Source organism: Physella acuta, unplaced genomic scaffold (genome assembly GCF_028476545.2).
Source record: "Physella acuta isolate Inbredline_101_S28 unplaced genomic scaffold, ASM2847654v3 ptg000058l, whole genome shotgun sequence".
In the NCBI taxonomy this organism is placed as follows: domain Eukaryota; kingdom Metazoa; phylum Mollusca; class Gastropoda; family Physidae; genus Physella; species Physella acuta.
In genome coordinates, this window is record NW_026731578.1 from 477,801 (window position 1) to 501,653 (window position 23,853).

The window sequence follows — 23,853 nt, forward strand, 5'->3', positions numbered from 1 at the left end:
TTTTTTATTCTAAAAATCATTGTATGTCTTTTTTCAATTGTATTGGGTCGCGGGTAACTTGGCCATCATAAAACGGTATAGCCACTATAGCCACTTGAAACAGTAGGGTAGGCCCCTAACCTCTATAAATACAGCGACAATTCTGATTGGCTAGAAGGTTTATTAAAAGCCCCGCGAGCTAGTCAAGTGTAGAACGAGGCAAACACCAAACACTAGTCAGCTAGGTGATCAACTTCTACACTAGTTCAGTTGTTCGAATCGTGCGCAAACACTGCTGGTTCATACTGTTATTCAACTATAGACATTGCTACTGTTATACAACTATAGCCATTGCTACTGTTATACAGCTATAGACATTGGTATTTTTATACAACTCTAGACATTGGGACTTTTATACAACTACTAAAATTTTACTGTCGTACATCTGTTGAGATCGTTACTGTTACACAACTTTGTCAGCTGTTGCCTAAGTTAAAATATTTTTTGAAGCCATGCGGCTCTTACTTCACTTCATTTCATTGGTAAGTTTTTTTTTTATTTATCTTGTAAATATTTAATTATACGGATGTTTACTCGCTATTTTTAAAAAAATGTAATCACTGATTATATTTAGTTGGTTTACAGCTGTATTACAACTGTGCTTGACATGCTGCTAACGAGTCCTGTGTGGTACAACAGCTGTTACAGCACGGCAATATTCAATATTAGTTTAGCTCCAGTGTAAACATACAAACATAGGTGTACATGGTATGAGATACAGGGGCGGGTTCAAGGGCAGGCTGCACCCCCCCCCCCTTTCCATTTTAGGACCCCAGTAATTTCACTATCAAACAATAGCAAACATTCTCATATAATCAGCAAATATTAGCATATCGTCAGCATACATTAGCATTTAATCAGCATACGTTAGCAAACATTGGCATAACATCAACATATCCATTATTGGTTTGTGTTCATTCATTTAATCTCAGAGAATTTAGCGACTGCCGCAATAATCTGACTGGAATATATTTTGTAATGGGGGGGGGGGGGGGAGATTTATAGATCGCTTAAATTCGGAGGACCTTTTTGAAAACTTTGAAGGGAAATTTTCGTGAAATGTTCAGATAGGGAAAAAAATTTAAGTTTATCCTGCCGTTTGTTTGGTGGTGTTGTGTTTTGGTGCTAATTGCTAAGGTTGTGCTGGGTAGGTGTTGTATTGGTGCTTGGTTGTTCTGGGTTGGTGTTGTATTAGCAAGGTCTGGGACTGACACTAATATAATGAATTTCTCCTTTCAGACGCTGCTATGTGCCAGCTCACACCAACAGTCTACCATTAGACCTGGTGAGTACATGCACGTCCTTGACGTCACCTGTTGCTGTTGTCTTGTGGGTTAAATTTCTTACCGCCTATTGTTGCTGTTGTCTTGTGAAGTTAAAAATGTTGTCTTGTGATGTTAAAACTTTTTGTCGCCTATTGTTACGTTGTCTTGTTATTTAAAAACTTCTTGTCGCCTATTGTTACGTTGTCTTGTGATGTTTAGCTAACTTTGGTGCTGTTGAAAACACCCTCGTGTCCTTTATAAAACAGGTGATAAACTTTTGAACCATAAAATCTGCTTGTGTGTAGCATGTGTTGTGTGTAGCATGTGTTGTGTGTAGTCAGTGTTGTGTGTAGTCAGTGTTGTGTGTAGTCTGTGTTGTGTGTAGCCTGTGTTGTGTGTAGCCTGTGTTTTGTGTAGCCTATTGTGTGTAGTCTGTGTTGTGTGTAGCCTGTGTTGTGTGTAGCCTGTGTTTTGTGTAGCCTATTGTGTGTAGCGTGTCCCACGTAGCACGTAGCCTGTCAGGCAATGAATATTGTCAGGCACATGTGTAGCTGTTTGATGTGACAAGAAACAAGAGTTGTGTGTAGCCTGTGTTGTGTGTAGCCTGTTGCGTGTAGCCTGTCACCTGTAGCGTGTAGCCTGTCAGGCAATGAATATAGTCAGGCTGTTTTATGTGACAAGAAACAAGAGTTGTGTGTAAAGGGCGTGGAGTGTGACGTAATCGGTGGATGGGGGAGGGTGGGGGTAAAAGTTTAAAAATCCTCTCCCACCACTAGACTGGGACGAAAGTTTTCATTAAAATGTTTAAATAAGCGAGCCCGTGCTACATGTCTCAGGCTAGACAAACTGTGTGTGTGTGGGGGGGGGGGGGGAGGGGTGAACACGTGACACCATACAACACCATGTGACAGGACTCCTGTGTGAAAGTTGTGTCAGCCAGCCATAGCTGTAGATATAATACACAGTGTTTCTTCCAGACTTTTTAACTCGGGGGGGGGGGGGGGGGCACTTTATATTTGGGGGGGGGGGGGGCGGTGAACAATTCCCGGTGGGGGGGGGGGGGGGGGCGGACGCTGGTAAAAATATGTTTTCTGTATAAATTCCTTTATGTTGGGGGGGGGGCGTAGACTTTCTTCGGGGGAAGATGCCTGGAAGAAACGGATAGTATAACTGTTTTGAAAATTGAGTTAATATTGACATAAATTTAAATGCGGTACGTACATCTGTAGTGTGTACATTTGTTCTTTGTACACATTGAAATTTTAAAATCCTCTACACAATAAAACGTTCAACATTTCCTGAAACCTGTATTACGTGTGTGGAACTACCCACTGTATCCTATAGCTTTGTGTGCCGTTTGTCCACATATGTTTGTTCAATTATTGCGAAGTTGTGTTAACATCTCGTGCCCCCCCCCCTCCCCAGAATGGCAGGGGAAGGCGGTGGACATCTTCTTCATGCTGGACGCCTCCTCCAGTGTGTGGGTGATAGACTTCTACTCACAGCGCCAGTTCGTAGCTGACCTCATCTCTGGTATGGACGTCAGCCCCACGGGCCCTGTCCGTGTGGGGGTGGGGGTGTACGTGGAGGGGCTGGAGATAGTGGTGCCAGTAAACAACAGCTTCACCAAACAGAAGGTGATAGATCTGACGCTCCAGGCGCCCTACACCATGGGAGACTCGTACATTTCCAGGTCAGTCAAATTTGTTTCGTCATTTGTTATCAAATTAACATGGTTTTATACAGTTTTATACACGAAGAATCGAAGTTTTAAAATGTGTAGATCTGACTCCAGAGAGAAGACACGAATGTATTTATAGAATAACATTTGGCTTTTGTGGGATTAATGCCATTAATACAAAAGAGATCACTTACTTGGTTATTTACTGGAGCGTGAAAGTGGTTTTGTTATGAGTGGTCAATAGACTAGAGAAGTGACCTTTCGTGCGGTCAGGCCAAGTGACCTTCCCTTAGGTCAGGCCAAGTGACCTCTCCTTAGGTCAGTGTATGACCTCTGTTTCTCTCACCTGTCTCCACAGAGCCATGAAAGGTCTGCGAGAAAAAGGTTTACCTCTGGCCATCAGACGACCAAACGTACCTGCCATAGGTGTGCTCATCACTGACGGATCATCCAGGTAAGTTGTGTTTGATTACAGGTGTTTTGTGTGCGTGTGTGGGGGGGGGGGGGGTGAGCTCCGTCCAGGTGAGGTCATAAGGTGCAGACTTGGTGCAGTCTTCAGGTGACGCACTAAAGTGCAGACTAGGTCTTGTCCTAGATTGACGCACATAATGAAGTAACTTACCCGTGTGATAAACTAAAATTATCGTGACATTAATAATTAATTTTTTCTCGCTCTCTAATTAGGTCAGTCCCGTAATTATTTATACACCCACTATAATTAAATATACACCTTCTGTAATTAACTTTCCACATATTACTATAATTATTTATACACCCAATCTGGCTATTTAATCTTGCTGCTATGGCTTATGGCCATGTCAAGTAAACTTAACCCAAACCATTCCTATATCAGGAGCAGGTAACCCTCGTAAAGTTCATCTCCGGCAGACGTTAAGGTGTGTCATGTTACAGATCGACACCTCAGTACCCCACCCCCACCCCACCCGGATATAAAATATTTCCGTCATACAGAGGCCTACCACGGGTCACCCTCTCGAAACTTGAAAGCCAAATTCAAACGACGCAGTGTGCGGACGTCCTGCCCACTTGAGATCCCCGGATGTGATTTGGTGTTAATCACGGGCACGCGCAAGCCTGTGGGGGCTTGATTGGCGCGTGCTGGATGTCCGCTTTGTAGGGAGGACGTGAGCAGTGGACCATGTAGGGTCACGTGACTCACATCCTTGTTGGTAGCTTGCCTTAAATGACGTCCCACCCCTACCCCATCTCACCAGGATGGATATCTCTTGGTGATTCGATACCTCCAATTATCTTCGTTTGTCCAGGATCGATATTTCTTGGTGATTCGATACCTCCAACTATCTTCATGTTTGTCCAGGATCGATATCTCTTGGTGATTCGATACCTCCAACTATCTTCATGTTTGTCCAGGATCGATATCTCTTGGTGATTCGATACCTCCAGCTATCTTCATGTTTGTCCATGATGGGTATCTCTTGGTGATTCGATACCCCCTACTATCGTCATGTTTGTCCAGGATCGATATCTCTTGGTGATTCGATACCTCCAGCTATCGCCATGTTTGAAGTGAGGTCTATATTTAGCTGTCCACAAGTCAGCCTGATGATGTTTAGAAGCTTCAAGTTGTATCTGTCTCTTGCAGATGTGTAGATACCATCAGCTGATGTTAGATAATATTTAAGTGGCTTCTGGTTGTAAGAGGCGGGGGGAGTTAGCTAGTGTGTGGTGCGTCCTAAACGTCCCGAATTCAAACATTGGGACAGCAACCCATCTAGGAGAGATAACTCTAAAATCAAGCAACTGCTGCCTTGCAGATTTTTCGTGAAAGGACATAGGCTACGGAAGCAAATCCAGAAACAAAATTAGACCCGTTTTGTGCATACCTTGATAGACACTATACTTAATTGTGTTAAAGGAAATCCCTTCCAATATTACAGTTTTGAACGAAGACAAAGGAAGTGTCCCACCTGCCATGCTTGTCAGATGTCACATGTCAACTTTTCTCTTGCCCCCCCCCCCCAGACTGCGCCAGCTGACCGTGTCAAATGTCACATGTCAAATGACACCTTTTCTCTTGTCTCCACCCCCCCCCCCAGACAGCGCTAGCTGACAGTGTCAGATGTCAAATGTCACATGCCACATGTCATATGTCACCTTTTCTCTTGTCCCCAGACAGCGCCAGTTGACCGTGTCAAATGTCACATGTCACATGTCATATTTTCCCTTGTCCCCAGACAGCTTCAGTTGACCGTGTCACATGTCAAATGTCACATGTCAAATGTCACATGTCATATGTCACCTTTTCTCTTGTCCACCCAGGCAGCGCCAGTTGACCGCCGACTACACCAACCTCTGCCAGAAGGAGGGCATCTATATCGCCACCATCGGGGTGGGCGCCTACGCTGACCAGCGGGAGCTCAAGGACATGGCCAGCGATCCCAAGGCCGACTACTTCTACTACGTCGATGCCTTCAAGGATTTGGCCAGCATTAAGGACAAAGTCTCGGCCAACTTGGCCAAAGGTAGGCATGGCCAAATCTCTAGTCTATACAGACGGGGCCAAATCTCTATTCTATACAGACGTGGCCAAATATCTAGTCTATACGTATCTTAGCGCATCTCTGTAACCCCCCTCCCCTCCCACTTTATTTTGAAATGATGTTTCGATTTTTTAATATTTCAATTATCCAACTGTTATTTCATCAACCCTATTTAACATTGACGTCACAATGGTCTTGTTTTATTTTACAGCCGAACCACTTCTATCCGACAGTTCAAGTAAGTAAATGTTTCCATATTACTTATTTTCCATTATCAATACATGTAACACATACACATACACACACGTGCACATAGGTACACACACATACACAAGATTGATATTTTTGTCATCACTTCATCCTTTTCATTCGATGCCCCTGCTACAAAATCTAGCTGTACTCTACTTCCCCTGCTAAAGTCTAGCTGCACTCTACTTCCCCTGCTAAAGTCTAGCTGCACTCTACTTCCCCTGCTAAAGTCTAGCTGTACTCTACTCCCCCTGCTACAAAGTCTAGCTGCACTCTACTTCCCCTGCTACAAGGTCTAGCTGTACTCTACTCCCCCTGCTACAAAGTCTAGCTGTACTTTACTTCTGCCTGCTACAAGGTCTAGCTGTACTCTACTTCCCCTGCTACAAAGTCTAGCTGTACTCTACTTCCCCTGCTACAAAGTCTAGCTGTACTCTACTCCCCCTGCTACAAAGTCTAGCTGTCCTCTACTCCCCCTGCTACAAAGTCTAGCTATCCTCTACTCCCCCTGCTACAAAGTCTAGCTGCCCTCTACTCCCCCTGCTACAAAGTCTATATGCCCTCTACTTCCCCTGCTACAATGCTGTTCTCTACCCCACAGAATGCGGCAACACCAATGACACTGACACCGTATTCGTGTATGACAAAACCAGTCTTGGCGACGAGGGGATGAAAAACGTCCGCCATTTTTTGAAAGAGTTTATCAATGACCTGAGCATGAACTCGGGCAAAGCTCGGGTGGGGATCGTGTCCAAAACTTGTCACCAGGGGGACATCAAGCTTTCACAGGTAGGTTGGTTACTCTTTTGTGGGGCGGGGGGGGGGGGGGGGGACTTTCAGTGTTGGATACACTTTTGGTGTGTGGGGGGGGGGGACTTTCAATATTTGGTGTGGGGGGGGGGGGGGGGACTTTCAATGTTACCAACACTTTTGGTGTGGGGTCTGTGGTCACCAACTAACGATATTTAGTCACTTTTTTTTGTTGGGGGGGGGGGGGGGGATATAAGAATCGATGCCAAAGTGTACCTCGTCCTTGCACCAACAAATTTCTGTCAATACATGTGTTTGTAATGAAGACGAAACCTAAATTTAAAAATTTTTTCACCTTGAATAGAACACCACCAAACATACTAAAATTCAACACTGTTAGGTCTATGTTTATTCTCGTGTCACGAGTGACCATATTGATGAATGCTAGTTTCTGTCTACCAGTACCTTAAAAGTGAACAGTTGATCCAAGGTTTGGAGGACGACAGCGGCCCAGGTATAACTGACCTGGTCAAGCAGGCCATGAGGTATTCCTATAAGGAGGAGTTTGGTGGGCGGAGCTACGCCCTAAAGAGGGTCGTCGTCATAATGACAAAAAACATAACAGCGAGGGCCGACATTATCATGGAGCTGCTCAAGGCCAAGTTTCTCAAATACCAGGTACTGAAACTTGTCATTTTTATATCGTTGGTCAAATACCCGGTACTGAAACTTGTCATTTTTATCGTTGGTCAAATACTTAGTATCGAAAACTTGTCACTTTTGTTATATCCTCGGTTTTAGTTTACTGTTTGTGTTGGCCTTGACCTGTGACCTTCCATCCCCAGGTTTTTATCATCTATATTGGAACGGACTACGACAAAGAGTTTTTGAACAAACTTGCTACTAGTTTGGATCACGTGTTGTACACGTCATCAAGCAGTGGCCTTGCTGAACTGCTCACACCGTTTAAAAACATTTTCTGCACAGGTAACTTCCGGTTTCGTTTTGTTACCAATAAAAGACGCTAGAGATTTGAAAGTGTTTGTTTGAAAATGTTTAAATAATTAGACTAATTACATTCAAGTTGAGCATCAAAACACTAAGTATTGCTTAGATATTTTTTTCAACATTTTAATTTGTTGTTGTTTTGTTTAAGGAATCTAAAACTCTAAATGGAGAAAACAAAATGGCGTGCTAAGAAAACCATTTGCTACCAGCATCTTTACCAGGATAAAAATAGTTACAGACATGATCAAGCACGAGTTATGGCACCTGACTATCTATTGAGAACTACTTCAGCAGACGGCGCATCTAGATGTTGATACAGGCAGGCGATTGTCAGTGTCTTACGTGGTTTAGTCACATTTTAGCGCCTGAGTGTTAGTTCACTGAAAATATATTTATATTTGTAGATTTTGTATTATTGGTTTTATTTATATTATGGTTAATATTTATTTAAATCTTTTTGTTGTTTGCAAACTGTCGTAACATTCCAGCCTAATGACAATCACCAATAAATTGACAGTCACCAAATTCCAACATTCCATTTCTAGCTCACACCTTAGCTTAGACTGTAAAAAAAATATGGGCAGACGACTTTATTAGATTCTAAAGTTTTCTAAACTTGCTTCGAGGATCCGAATGACGTCAGTATGCCTGGTTTATTAATTCATTTGTCCTCAACCACAAATTTTATTGTTCCAAACTTAGCATTAGTCAGAACAAACTTGACGGTGGGGACCTTGCAAAGAATTCACATCAGTGAGGCTATTTCAAACACTAGATGAAATAAAACAAGGATAGCCTCTAACTAAACCAATGATTCTTAGAATAGTCAACTTAATTAAGTATGTCCCCTAACTCTAAATAAAAGAATGATTGTTAAAATAGTCCCGTTAAGTTTAGCCAAGGATAGCCCCTATTTAAACAAATAATTGTTCCAATAGTCCCCAGATGAATTAAGGATAGCCCATATTTGAACAAATAATTGTTCTAAGAGTCTCCAGATGAATTAAGGATAGCCCCTAAACGAATAGACCCCATTCACTGTGTGTGACTCAGATTTCTTGGAACCTGGCCCAGTCATAATTAATGTCCAGTCATTTGTCACTTCTCTTGTGTGACGTAAAATCCGTGTTGTCGCAATCTGTTAGGGTAGGGGGGGTGTAAGATGTAAATAACTAGTGCACACAATTAATTATTGCTGACTCATGATGTACCACAAAATGTTGCCTTCAAATGTTATGTTTTATTTTGAGTTTTTAAATGATGTAGATCTAAATTGTAAATATTTTTTGGAGATTTTTTCCGTGATATGTTATGTAAATAAAATTACCACATTTTTTTGCATGTAACTTAGTCTTTAACAAGACAAAAATAAATAGAATCTTAATATTTTCTGTGATATATTTCTTGTATCCCTACTAAAGGTTCAGTCAAACAAGACCCCCATCTACATACAGTGGTACCTCGACATTCGAATTTAATTATTTCCGTAACTTTGCTCCTGTGTCCATCTGCTAGTATCTCAGAGCTATTTTCCCCATTGAAACTAATTTAAAAGCCACTAATTCGCTCCAGCCTTCCTAATGGCATGCATTCCTATTTGTTGTTCGTTCCATGTTTTTTTTTCAAAGGAAAATAAATGTATATGTAATATGTTTTATAAAAACAATAAAAGAGGATGTAAAGAAATAAAGTGGTTTTGTTAAGTGCATTTACTTTGAAACTCGCCGGGCTTGAGATGGTGGAGTAGTGGTAGAGGAGATAGGATGGTGGGGGGGGGTGGTTTACTTTGTTCGCTTACTCTCTACAATAGTCTACACTGTCAATGCTAAACCCTTTCGGTCCCTTATTTACTCGTTATACACTTAATGCTACCATTAAATTAATGATTAATCCCTAATTGTAATGGACCTTAACTCAAATTCACTGAACTTATTTGTTTATGTAAATTTCCGTCACTGCATCACTCTTCAGTGGTCCCTGCCTTTATTGTTAATTTTTTGTCACTTTCAGCTTCCTTTCGGGGAAAAAAGTATGTCCAAGGTTGCTCCTATTTCAAATTTTTCTTTTCTTTCAGAGCAAAATATCGCTCGTTGAATTAAAATGACATTTTAAAATGTTTTCCCATATTAAAATAAATGATAAGTTTCATTTCCGTGACTTGTAAGCAAAGGCGTAGCGACGGGGGGGGGGCGCCAGGGGGTACATATGTCCCCGGGCGCCGACCCTACGGGCGTCAAAATAAGCTCATTTTAGCTGCTATTTTGAATTATTTAAAAAAATATATGGGAATGGGGGCGCCAAATTAAAAGTTTGTCCCCGGGCGTCGGGAGGGGTCGCTACGCCTCTGCTGGTATTGCTTACACTAAAAAAGAGCACGAAACTGATGACATCATCTTCCAAGTTTAGAATAAAAAGAAATGAACTATTTCATTCAAATGTGATTTAGAGCTATGTACGCTATGAAATGTATACAATACGATTTTCTCGGCCTAAACTTAAAAAAATTATTTTATCCATTTGGATTCTAGATCGAAAGATTCTAGATCTAGATATTCTAGATCATCTAGATCTAGAGATTCTAGATCATCTAGATCTAGAGATTCTAGATCTAGATGATCTAGATCTACGGAAAAACTAGACTTTGATGTAGACCCTACCTAGATCTAGAATCTATTCAAATAATACATTTCTATACTAAAGTATTTCAGGCCTTAATTACTTTATTGAAATCTTTGTTTATCAATGCAATTTGCTAATCTCTATAATATATAAAGCTAAGTTGTCGGGTGCCCGATAGGGCACTTCCCGGCGCCGCAGGCACTTCAAATTTGGCAGGATCTTGCCTTGGGGCGACAGAACACGGGGGCCGGTTGGCCGAAAAGTCTACGATGAGGGGGCCAAAACTGACCTCGACTGACCGGCGCCTTATATGGGCGAATTAATCAAGCATTCAAATTCTCAATGTTTTCGAAAGTCTAAGCGAAGCTGGGCAGCATGCCTAGTATATATATATATATATATATATATATATATATATATATATATATATATATATATATATATATATATGGGAAGTTTCGTTGTAGAAGGTACTGAAACAGGCCTGTTTAATTTAACAAACTTTCAAAACTAAAGTTGGAAAACTTAAGTTGTAGAGAAAACTGAAGTTGAACAGAAAACTGAAGTTGTACAGAAAACTGAAGTTATAGAGAAAACTGAAGTTGTAGAGAAAACTGAAGTTGTAGAGAAAACTGAAGTTGTACAGAAAACTTTAGTTGAACAGAAAACTTTAGTTGAACAGAAAACTGAAGTTGGAAAACTGAAGTTGAACAAAAAACTGAAGTTGAACAAAAGTTGAACAAAACAAATGTAACTGCTGCCATGATGGTGAACTGACTTGACCCACATAAGAACCCTTTAGCTTTCAAGTCGCGTTATGTTTTCCGCCAGCAGTTTAAAAGCCACTCTTGAAATCCTTTCGCCTAGTGGGTTTTTCCACTCAGAGCAGCTACTCCTACTGATAGGGTCACTTATCTTCTTTGTTGTTGTTGTTTTTAATAGATACCGTAGAAAAAATAATGTCCTAAAAGTAGACATTGGAGGGTTTTTGTTTGTTTGTGTGCGTGTGCGTGTGCTTTAACACGGTATAGTCGCTATCAATGGGGTATGGGGCACTTGAAATTTTCTGAGAGTGTGGGCGGATTAAATTTTCCGTGAGGGGGGGGGACACTGGTAAAAGTATATATTTTCTATATAAATTCCATTTCGTTCGGGGGGTGCGGTAGACGTTTTTCGTAGCCCTCCCCCAGATGAGATGACTGGTTGCTATCAAAAGCCGAAATGATATCCGCCGTTTGAATTTAGAAAACTGACTGTTGATTATTGGTGCCATGTGAGTCAGGGGTAAACAAACTAAAGAGCGCCTCCAATAGGTTTACAATTTTTTAATGCAAAATTAAATATCCAGGTCTAGCGGACGGCGTGGTCTAGTGGTAGGGCACTAGACTGCTAACCTCAAAGTTTCGAATCCGGGTTCCATCAGTAGAACGTCCCTGAGTCCACCCAGCTCTGATGGGTACCTAATTCAAGTTAGGGAAACAAAGGCAGCTGGGCACAGTGCTGATCACGTTATCTCCTTGTAGAGGAACTCTGCTTCATCTTCATATGTCTAGGTTTTTAATTTCTTAAATAATAATAAATAATAAAGTTACAGGTCCAAATTCTAGGCTCATTTTTATAACGCTTTGTCTCAAAGTGTAAAATTCATTGGCAATAAATTGGCTATCCACTCTTTACCCCAAGTTTTCACTTTTTGTCCACTTGACGCTACCTACCTAATTTTTAAAAAACTATATTACACTACAAGAAAAAATAAAAATATTTAAATATAATACCGTACTGACTATAGATATTTTTAATTAAAGTATGTTTTTTTTTTTTTACAAAACAATATTAAAAAGAAGAGGCTAAATTTGTTAAAATTCTTAGATGCTATTTATTTTTCGTTAAAAATTACAAGAAGATGAATAGTCTTCTTATGTTTTTTTTAACCAAAAACAGCATCTTCTTCTAATTTGTAACGAAAAATAGCATGCTGTTCTAATTTGTAACAAATTTAGCATCTTTTTGCCAATTTCTAACCACATCAGAGTTTCGCCCATGCATCTCTTATAATCTATATAATTTATATAGAAAATATATACTTTTAACAGTGTCCACCCCCCCCCCCAGTCCACCCCCCCCCCCCCCCCGAAGAAAGTCTACCCCCCCCCCAAAAAATTTCAAGTGCCCCCCCCCCCCCCCGGAGGAAAAAGTCTGGAAGAAACACTGATTACATTAATTCGTTTGCCAAAATTATCAGAATTAACCTAGGAGGAGAGAAGAAACACTGAACCAAATAACCTTTAAATCTGGAAGCTAGAAGATGTTTTTCGTAAAACAAAATATCAAAATGCGATTGGCTAAAAACTACTCATCTTCTACCTCAACAGTGTAGGCCTAGTGACGCATGAACTCTGCACTAATTGTATCCTGTTGTCTGATTGGTCAATTAAAATGTCACAGGCCTCCGTGATTACGCGACCACAACATTGTCAACAATAAACAAAGTGAGATGTATACAGCGTCAGTCTATTGAGCAGACGATTACCAGTTTTACAAAAGCGCTCCTTTTTTACAAACGAAATAAAAATAACAATAGTAATAATAATAATAATAATACACTAAATCAATTTGAAAGAACATACTAATTGCAGTAAATTTTGATAGAGGAACAGGATACGAACTGCTGTATAAATCCAGAGGACACATTTTATATTTTTAAAATATTCGAGTAGAAGGGGTACTAGAGAGCCAGATTCAAGTATGATAAAATTCACGTGCATGCTGTTCTCTTTGGTGAGTACATTTTTGTCTTCATGTGTGAGTATGTGCATGCGTGTTGGTATGAGTGGCTGTGTATGTGTGTGCGCGTGTGCGTATTTGTGTGCGTGTGTGTGTATGTGTATGTGCGTTTTTATTTTATTCTTACTAAGTGCGTGTACGCGAAGAGTTTTATAAAGCATTGGGCTTTGCGGGTGAGTGTAATTTTGTATTTGAATATGTGTGTCTATGTATTTTAATGTGTCAGTGTGTCTTTCTATTTGAATACGTGTGTGTTTGTATTAAAAAGTGTGAATGTGTGTGTGTTTGTATTTGAATGTGTGTGTGCATGCTTGCGTGTGAAAATTTGTCTTTACCGACTCAAACCAACGCCCCCCCCCTCAATTTTTGTCATTATTTTTGCAAACCATGATATTATTATTTTGTATGCGTAAAAATAAACCCGCGTTATTAGTATCCAACCCATAAAGCTACACTTTTTGCTACTTGATTCATTTCATAGCTGAACTTTAACTATGGTTTCTGTATAAAATATGGCTGTTTGTATTATTTTATAGTAAAGTCTATTTTAGTAAATTTTACATCTGTCCTTAAAATATTGTCGTACGTTTTGCTTGTAAAGTTGTTGTTTTTTTTTCATTTCTTCTAATTCATTGCCTGAACACGTGTATGATTGTAGAACTAGGACTAGATTCACTTTTCCGTGTTTGTCTCTTAGGTAAGTCTAGTCTATAGTAATGTATGAGTTGTCTTCTCATAAGAAGGTTACCTCCCCTGTCAGGTTGTCAGACCTGTGAGATCAACATTTAAAGATTGCCCCCCAACCCCCCCCCCCCCCACACACACACACACTCATTCCCCCCTTTCACCCCCCCCCCCCCAACCCCCCCCCCCTTCCACACACACACACACACTCTCTCTCCCCCCCCCCCCCCCCCGTCAAGTTGTCACCCGATGTTAGCCCCACCCTCCTGTTTAAAAAACTTTCTTATTCGCAGACGACAGTTGTGGTGTTGGGCCAACAGCGAACCCCACCCGTCTCTTCCCGTTCAGGTAGGCCCACGTCATTTATTTGATTAAAACCACACATACAGGAAATGGCTGCTTTCTTTAGTCAATCGGTTCCTCCTTTTTTATTAACAATACTGGTGATAATGGTAATACTGACTATACTCAGTGGAGTAGCGAGGTCGGGTGTTACCCGGTGCGGCACTTAATGGTGTCACCCCCCCCCCAGAGGCGTAGCGACCCTTCCCGGGGACAAACTTTCAATTTTCGATTTGCACCCCCTCTCAAACTTTCGATTTGCACCCCACCCCCTTTGATTTGCACGTCTTAAAAGACTATTTAACACTCGATTTAACCACTTAATTAAGTGGAATTATCATTTTTCTCTATATATTTTGCTATTTTTTGCCTTGGTGTCACCCCCTAAATGGTGTCACCCGGTGCGGTCCGCACCCCCCCCCTCCTCGCTACGCCTCTGACTATACTACCAATACTGGTGATAATGGTAATACTGACAATACTACCAATACTACCAATACTGACAATACCCTCATAATGATCAATACCACTTCGTCCCTATTGTTATGAGGCTAATTTTTTACCTAAGTATCTAGTCTATCGAATGAAATCACCAGTTCCCACAATTCCAAATGTTGCTAAAGATTGGGTTTAAGATTTTGACGATCATCTGATTGACATAAAGATTGGGTTTAAAAATGTAAAAAAAATATAATAACTCGGGTGTATTTTTTACGAACGAATAAAAAGGACAATTTTAAGACAACTTTAAGTGGTAACTAGGGGAGACAAATAGATGAAAGGGGAAGCTATCAAGGAAGGGTTTAGAAACAACTCATGGCTTATACAATGAGGACAAAATTTTGCCGAGTAACCAAAATAGGGGAGACGAATAGACTAAAGGGGAAGCTATCAAGGAAGGGTTTAGAAACAACTTATGGCTTATACAATGAGGACAAAATTTTGCCGAGTAACCAAAATAGGGGAGACGAATAGACTAAAGGGGAAGCTATCAAGGAAGGGTTTAGAAACAACTTATGGCTTATACAATGAGGACAAAATTTTGCGGACTCCCCTTCTCGTCCCCAAATATTTTATCCCACACTTGGCACCTATCGAAGTAGATCAACACTACCTTTTTACCTCACTACCTTTTACCTCACAACCTTTTACTTAACTACCTTTTACCTAACTACCTTTTACCTAACTACCTTGTACCTCACTACCTTTTACCTCACTGTATTCTAAACGCACTCCGAGGCGTAGCGAAGGGGGGGGGGGGGGGCGGCGGGGGGTGCGGACCGCACCGGGTGACACCATTTAGGGGTGACACCAAGGCAAAAAATAGCAATATATATATAGAAAAACTTGAGGGGGGGTGCAAATCGAAAGTTTGAGGGGGGGGGGGGTACAAATCGAAAGTTTGAGGGGGGGGTTGCAAATCGAAAATTTGAAAGTTTGTCCCCGGGAAGGGTCGCTTCGCCTCTGGGGGGTGACACCGTCACATGACGTCACACACCCTCAACAGATTCATCTTTCTCATTCCTCGAAACGATTTCTGTTGAGTGTGACAAATTACAGAGGAAACACATCAACAACAAATTCCTTTTGCTCATACGTCTTAAAGATTGTGTTTTTTGTTGTTGTTTTTTTTTTTTTTTTTGTTTCTCTGTTGTTGTTTTGTTTTTTTTTTTTTTTTTTTTTGTAGCTTCTTTTGTTGTTGTCGTTTTCATTTGGTCTATCGAATGATTGAAATCAAATCGGAGAGGAAACAAACATCCTCCAACATCGCGAGACTTCCCTGTGGTAGGGGAGATAACACAACAAATTCCACACACTCATCCGGGTTGTCTTATCAAAGAAAACAGCCGCACACTTCACTTAGCAGGACCGGTCACCAAACAACGGATGACTAATGCCTGCTCTAGATATATCCCACAGTTCAAAAACTAAGATCATCTTTGAATTATTTATAACTTTCTTTAATGTTTTAAGACCACTTATGATTTAGGAGTTTGTTAATTGGGTTTTCTAAGTATCGACGCATTTAGTTGGAGATTAGCCTCTGTATGATTGGCTACTTGGAGTTACTCTTTTATCTTTAGTCAAATTATTGGACTTAAGACATTTATTTGTACGCTTTGATCAGCAATGTATGGCATTCATATGGGCCAACCATATATGGCCATCTTTCACATGTTCTTCATACCTTGTAAATTTGGCCAACAATGTGTGGCCAACTTTCAGATGGTCATTACGCCGTGTAAATTTGGCCAACAATGTATGGCCAACTTTCAGATGTTCTTTACGCTGTGTAAATGTGGCCAACAATGTTTGGCAATCCGTTGTGAGACCACTACAATGTAGGCGGGTAGGAGTGGGAGGGGGGGGGGGGGGGTATTAATAAATAAACCCTCCAGTTTTTGTTCAGTTTTATTTAGCAGTCTTGTCACATTGAGTCATGACATAAAGTGTCACAATGATTGGCACTCACTGGCACACTGACCCAAGTGTCACATAAGTGTCACATTAACAAGAAAATTACATCACAGAAATCTTATGTTCTCAAGTGCGGGTCAGATCAAATTATATCATGCGCACTGACACATGAGTCAGATGACTCGACACGGATACATGAGTCACGTGACTCCAGCGAGAACGTGTGTAGCACGTGATCTTCTTCAAGTGTGTACCACGTGGGTCACAACTGTTAAAGGTCACAGCTGTAGTGTACAGAGGTCATTTAGCGGAGGCTGTAAGGGGGGGGGGGGGTTGCCCCAGTCTATACTCATATCTTCCTGCTCACAAAGTCTAGGTGGGGGGGGGGGGGGTAATCCGTCCGCCGCAGGCTATAATATCCCCTGCTCCCATAGTCTAGATGGGGGGTGTCTACCCCAGGCTATAATATCACCTGATCCCTGCTCCCATAGTCTAGATGGGGGGTGTCCACCACAGTCTATATCACCTGCTCCCATAGTTTAGATGGGGGGTGTCCACCCCAGTCTATATCACCTGCTCCCATAGTTTAGATGGGGGGTGTCCACCCCAGTCTATATCACCTGCTCCCATAGTTTAGATTGGGGTTGTCCACCCCAGGCTATAATATCACCTGCTCCCATAGTCTAGATGGGGGGTGTCCACCCCAGGCTATAATATCACCTGCTCCCATAGTCTAGATGGGGGGTGTCCACCCCAGGCTATACTCATGCCCCTCCTCCATTCCTCTGCCTCCAGCATGGGACAGCAAGCAAGCAGACGTGTACTTCCTGCTGGACGCCACGTCCAGCGTGTGGGTCCAGGACTACCTACGTCAGCGACAGTTTGTGGCGGATCTCATCTCCGAGCTGGACCTCACACAGACGCGGGTGGGGGTGGGGGTGTACTCCAACACCCACCAGGTGTGGGTCCCACTCAACGCCAGCCTCAGCAAGACCAGCATCATCAACAAGACTTTAGACGCCCCCTACCTGACGGGAGACTCCCATTTAGCCAGGTACGTCACACGAAACAGTCGCCTAAACAAGTTTATACTGACCACTGTGTAACTAGTCTCGCTAAGGGTCAACCATGACCCCTGTCTTACAGTGGGGCTATGGGTCAACATGTTTTTATTCTCTCAACAGTGCTCTAAAAGACCTGCGAGAAATTTTATCCTCGGCCAACAGACGACCACAAGTACCAGCCATTGGTGTCATATTCGCTGACGGCGACACAAGGTATCTAATCCACATCTTTAGCAACAAACCACATCTTTAGCAACAAACCACATCTTTAGCTAACAAACCACATCTTTAGCAACAAACCACATCTTTAGCAACAAACCACATCTTTAGCTAACAAACCACATCTTTAGCAACAAACCACATCTTTAGCAACAAACCACATCTTTAGCAGCAAACCACATCTTTAGCAACAAACCACATCTTTAGCACCAAACCACATCTTTTGCAACAAACCACATCTTTTGCAACAAACCACATCTTTAGCAACAAACCACATCTTTAGCTAACAAACCACATCTTTAGCAACAAACCACATCTTTAGCAACAAACCACATCTTTAGCTAACAAACCACATCTTTAGCAACAAACCACATCTTTAGCAACAAACCACATCTTAAGCTAACAAACCACATCTTTAGCAACAAACCACATCTTTAGCAACAAACCACATCTTTAGCTAACAAACCACATCTTTAGCAACAAACCACATCTTTAGCAACAAACCACATCTTTAGCAACAAACCACATCTTTAGCTAACAAACCACATCTTTAGCAACAAACCACATCTTTAGCAACAAACCACATCTTTTGCAACAAACCACATCTTTAGCAACAAACCCACATCTTTAGCAACAAACCACATCTTTAGCAACTAACCACATCTTTAGCAGGAAACCACATCTTTAGCAATTAACCACTTCTTTAGCAGGAAACCACATCTTTAGCAAATAACCACATATTTAGCAGCAAACCACATCTTTAGCAGGAAACCCACATCTTTAGCAACAAACCACATCTTTAGCAACAAACCACATCTTTAGCAACAAACCACATCTTTAGCAACAAACCACATCTTTAGCAGCAAACCACATCTTTAGCAACAAACCACATGTTTAGAAACAAACCACATGTTTAGAAACAAACCACAACTTTAGCAGCAAACCACATCTTTAGCAACACACCACATCTTTAGCAAGAAACCACATCTTTAGCAACGAATAAATACAGTTACACTGATCGACATTGAAGGTCCCAACATTTTTATCCAAATATTAGTGGCACAAAATGTACAATGATCTCCGGTGTTTATGATACAAAACCGGCCATCCATACACCACGCCTATAATGAAATAACTAAACAGAAAATGTAACAAGGTCAAAGTTTCTTCCAGGCATCTCTTAGTGAAGGGAGGATAGGACCACCCCCCCCCACCCCCGAACGAAATGGAATTTATATAGAAAATATATACTTGTAAAAGTGTCTCTCCCCCCCCCCCCCCCCCCCCCCGAGAAAATATTTGATCTTGTTACTTAGAGATATGACACTCTCTGACGAAAACTGAATGTTCCCCAGCAATAGGTTCTACCTGGCCTCTGAATACGCCGAGCTGGCCAAGATGGAGGGGATCTTCATGTTCTGTGTGGGGGTCGGGGACGAGGAGAGGTACCGGCAGTTCCAGAGCTACGCGAGTGACCCCAAGTCAGATTTTCTATTTAGTGTGCCAGATTTTTACGCTCTGAAGAACATCAAAAATAAATTTTTGACCAATTTCGCCAAAGGTGTGCAATAATTTTACGAAACTATTTTTTGTATATTTATTTTTTATTCCAACCTCCATATTTGGTGGCAATGCATTAATATCGAGATGGAGATTAGAGTTATGAAAATGTATCTAAAGACCACTGTATGTACAACTATTTTTTTTAGATAATAAAAGGGGAAATAACTAGGTGCTAGTCATCTGCCAGGTTGGCTTTTTTTATGCCAAGTCTTCTAGTTGAGCTGGACACCAAATAATTGGCCTACTAGAGCCATTTTTTTTTTTGCTAATTGTTTATACTACTGATAAGGTTTTAAGTAATTATTGTATGGGGTGAGTTGTCAACCTATAATCATGGCAAGTTCTAAAGAAATGATATAAAACTTAATGACTATTATACGTGATAATTAAATTAATTTTTAAAATAGACTTCTATATTAAAACTAATAATATTAAAAAAATGTGTAGTGCATATACAAGCTATTTTAAAGTTAAAGTGTTAAAGTTATAAAACCAAATATATTTTTAAATCTATTTTCAGTTGAATATCTGCCGATTGGAGAAGAAAGTAAGTAAAAAGATAAACGTTTGTGTTTAAGTTTAACTAATTAACAAATGATAATAAATAGATTTGCCTGATGAGTTATCGGTAATGGGATATCATCACATTAAAATTAAGAAGTTAATAGGGGACACCAGGTCAACTAGAAGTCCTAACCTTAACGTCTTCTTCAGAGTGTGTTGGCAAGTTTCTAGACACTGTCTTTGTCTATGACAAGTCAGCGATGGGTGACAAGGGGTCTAAAGAGGTCAAATTATTTCTCAAAGAATTTATTGCTGGCGTCAGCGTCAACTCGGGCAAGGTCAGGGTCGGTGTCGTCTCCAAAACATGCCAGAAGGGTGACATCACGCTAGTACAGGTGAGTGGTGACATCACGCTAGTACAGGTGGGTGGTGACATCAGGCTAGTACAGGTGAGTGGTGACATCACGCTAGTACAGGTGAGTGGTGACATCACGCTAGTACAGGTGGGTGGTGACATCAGGCTAGTACAGGTGAGTGGTGACATCACGCTAGTACAGGTGAGTGGTGACATCACACTAGTACAGGTGAGTGGTGACATCAGGCTAGTACAGGTGAGTGGTGACATCAGGCTAGTACAGGTGAGTGGTGACATCAGGCTAGTACAGGTGAGTGGTGACATCAGGCTAGTACAGGTGAGTGGTGACATCACGCTAGTACAGGTGAGTGGTGACATCACGCTAGTACAGGTGAGTGGTGACATCACGCTAGTACAGGTGAGTGGTGACATCAGGCTAGTACAGGTGAGTGGTGACATCAGGCTAGTACAGGTGAGTGGTGACATCACGCTAGTACAGGTGAGTGGTGACATCAGGCTAGTACAGGTGAGTGGTGACATCAGGCTAGTACAGGTGAGTGGTGACATCACGCTAGTACAGGTGAGTGGTGACATCACGCTAGTACAGGTGAGTGGTGACATCACGCTAGTACAGGTGAGTGGTGACATCAGGCTAGTACAGGTGAGTGGTGACATCAGGCTAGTACAGGTGAGTGGTGACATCACGCTAGTACAGGTGAGTGGTGACATCACGCTAGTACAGGTGAGTGGTGACATCACGCTAGTACAGGTGAGTGGTGACATCACGCTAGTACAGGTGAGTGGTGACATCACGCTAGTACAGGTGAGTGGTGACATCACGCTAGTACAGGTGAGTGGTGACATCACGCTAGTACAGGTGAGTGGTGACATCACGCTAGTACAGGTGAGTGGTGACATCAGGCTAGTACAGGTGAGTGGTGACATCAGGCTAGTACAGGTGAGTGGTGACATCAGGCTAGTACAGGTGAGTGGTGACATCACGCTAGTACAGGTGAGTGGTGACATCACGCTAGTACAGGTGAGTGGTGACATCAGGCTAGTACAGGTGAGTGGTGACATCACGCTAGTACAGGTGAGTGGTGACATCAGGCTAGTACAGGTGAGTGGTGACATCAGGCTAGTACAGGTGAGTGGTGACATCAGGCTAGTACAGGTGAGTGGTGACATCAGGCTAGTACAGGTGAGTGGTGACATCACGCTAGTACAGGTGAGTGGTGACATCAGGCTAGTACAGGTGAGTGGTGACATCAGGCTAGTACAGGTGAGTGGTGACATCAGGCTAGTACAGGTGAGTGGTGACATCACGCTAGTACAGGTGAGTGGTGACATCAGGCTAGTACAGGTGAGTGGTGACATCAGGCTAGTACAGGTGAGTGGTGACATCAGGCTAGTACAGGTGAGTGGTGACATCACGCTAGTACAGGTGAGTGGTGACATCAGGCTAGTACAGGTGAGTGGTGACATCAGGCTAGTACAGGTGAGTGGTGACATCACGCTAGTACAGGTGAGTGGTGACATCAGGCTAGTACAGGTGAGTGGTGACATCAGGCTAGTACAGGTGAGTGGTGACATCAGGCTAGTACAGGTGAGTGGTGACATCAGGCTAGTACAGGTGGGTGGTGACATCACGCTAGTACAGGTGAGTGGTGACATCACGCTAGTACAGGTGAGTGGTGACGTCACGCTAGTACAGGTGGGTGGTGACATCAGGCTAGTACAGGTGGGTGGTGACATCAGGCTAGTACAGGTGAGTGGTGACATCAGGCTAGTACAGGTGAGTGGTGACATCAAGTAGCAGCATGTGTTCACGTCTCTGTCCACTAAACTAATTTCTCTGTGTACACCTGCCCCATAACGTCTCTGTCCACTTAACTAATTTCTCTGTGTACACCTGCCCCATAACGTCTCTGTCCACTAAACTAATTTCTCTGTGTACGCCTGCCCCACAGAACCTGCAACGAGAGACTTTGGCCAAAAGCCTTGAACTAGACAACAGCCCAGACCTAACTGACCTGGTAACACAAGCCCTCGAATCTTCATTCAGATTTGACAATGGAGGTCGCAGCTATGCTGAGAAACGTCTTGTCATCTTTGTGCATGGGCATATCAACAATTTAAACAAAATTTATCCACGTCTAGCTAGGACAAAGTACATTCAGGATGAGGTAAGTACATCTATGCCCTGGTATTATTTTGCTTCGTTTTGTCTGGAGCCATTTTGTAACCACTTTATCAGTAATATGAAGGCAGGACAGTATTTTTGTTTAATCCCCTTCGCCCTATATGGCATATAACAAGATGACAATTCAGTTAGAGGGACAACACATTTAATTTTCAACACTAAATCAATTAAAGTAAAATTAAGAACGAAGAAGATTAATCCCTTGCCATATTAATTGACAAGACACTATCTCTAATTAATTTAGTAGATACAATTAAGTGATAAAAATCTTTATAATTTTGAAAAAGAGAGATGTTTGTTAAACCAATCATCAGCACCATGGTGATAAATGTTGTCTGTGTTCATTTGACTCATTAAAAAGTTTGTAGATAGATACTACAAATACTTAAACTACTGCTTGCCTAATTGATTAAAACAGTTTAGTGCTACAAATTTAGTGAAATCAATACCAGAATGAGTGAAATCAATATCAATACCAGGTAAAGCAAAAACTTAAAATGACTATCATCTGTTTTGGTCAGGTCTACAAAATCTACATAATCAGGGTGGGAACAGAGTCAGACAAATCTTATAAAGAGCTCCTTGAGTCAATGGCCACCAGCAAAAACCATGTGTTTTATGTAGATGCAAGCAAAAACACAACAAGCAATGCAAGGCTATTCCTCAGTGACATTTTCTGCAAAGGTAAGATTTGAAGACAACTTTCTAAATAAAATTTAACTTGCTTGTGATTCTTAGTTCTCTAGGTATTGGTAAGATATTTTATAGCAAAGTTTATATGAACTTATCAAATAACTTGGGGTTTTTTTAATCACATTATAATCCCAACACATTCAGTTTAAATATTTTTTATCCTACAGATATTTGACATTTGGACACAAGCAATTCTGAAGCCAAGAATCATTTGATGTAGAATGTAATCTCAATGGATGCTAAATTTAAAAAAAAAAACATGTTTACAAACAAATCTTCAACTACAACACTAGCTTTCAATGTGTAATTCTATGACACATAATTAATGTATCTATGGACACCTTGTCAATTAGAGCAGTTTTGCTTTGTCTACTTAGTCTAGACTAATTGTCCTAATCTAGCACATAAGTTGGAAAAAAATAAATCCGATCATAGACTACTGTAAATATTGTGTTTTGTTCAGCCATTTTATCAAGTTATGTTTCACAAAATGTTGCATTGAGGTGTGTAAAGTTGTAACACTGCTGTTAAAACATGGTGCATATTGGTGGGTACATAGATTAGGAATGGAATAAAGATGTTACTACTGGCAATAACGTGGGATTGTGTGGTCAAATCATAGTGCATATGACAGCCTGAATGTATTGAGTTCCAATATAAGTATGCAAATGTAAACTCCCATTAATGAGATGGCTGATCTTCATAGATCAGACCACATCCCTTCATATGACTGGTCACTGAACTCCACTTGTCCAACAGACCATCAGGTTTAAATGAATCAATTAAGACAATATGGAAGACAAATCACTTCATCCCATAGTATGCTTCACTCAAAAACTGGAAGCAGATTGTGAGATACAGATTCTGACAAAAAAATTACTTTGATGTCTT

General features: G+C 41.3%; 1 protein-coding gene across 1 annotated transcript; it reads left to right on the forward strand.

Moving 5' to 3' along the window:
* The first annotated feature begins 198 nt into the window (after positions 1 to 198).
* Positions 199 to 23,408, forward strand: LOC131947743 (uncharacterized). The gene is made up of 20 exons (XM_059309030.1): positions 199 to 521; positions 1,279 to 1,324; positions 2,730 to 2,997; positions 3,344 to 3,439; positions 5,287 to 5,489; positions 5,719 to 5,745; positions 6,358 to 6,545; positions 6,969 to 7,184; positions 7,352 to 7,493; positions 10,670 to 10,867; positions 12,808 to 12,911; positions 13,895 to 13,949; positions 17,157 to 17,415; positions 17,546 to 17,638; positions 19,000 to 19,205; positions 19,728 to 19,754; positions 19,922 to 20,106; positions 22,037 to 22,252; positions 22,791 to 22,953; positions 23,130 to 23,408. Exons 1-20 carry the CDS (start codon positions 492 to 494, stop codon positions 23,135 to 23,137), a joined length of 2,730 nt encoding a protein of 909 aa, XP_059165013.1. The 5' UTR covers positions 199 to 491; the 3' UTR covers positions 23,138 to 23,408.
* The last annotated feature ends 445 nt before the right edge of the window (positions 23,409 to 23,853 follow it).

What these genes read in the sequence shown, in the direction of transcription:
- LOC131947743 (XM_059309030.1), top strand. Translation starts at nt 492, where the DNA reads ATGCGGCTCTTACTTCACTTCATTTCATTG. An exon ending in ACCCGTCTCTTCCCGTTCAG is followed by an intron (nt 13,950 to 17,156) that starts GTAGGCCCACGT and finishes CTCTGCCTCCAG; the next exon opens with CATGGGACAGCAAGCAAGCA. An exon ending in GGAGACTCCCATTTAGCCAG is followed by an intron (nt 17,416 to 17,545) that starts GTACGTCACACG and finishes TTCTCTCAACAG; the next exon opens with TGCTCTAAAAGACCTGCGAG.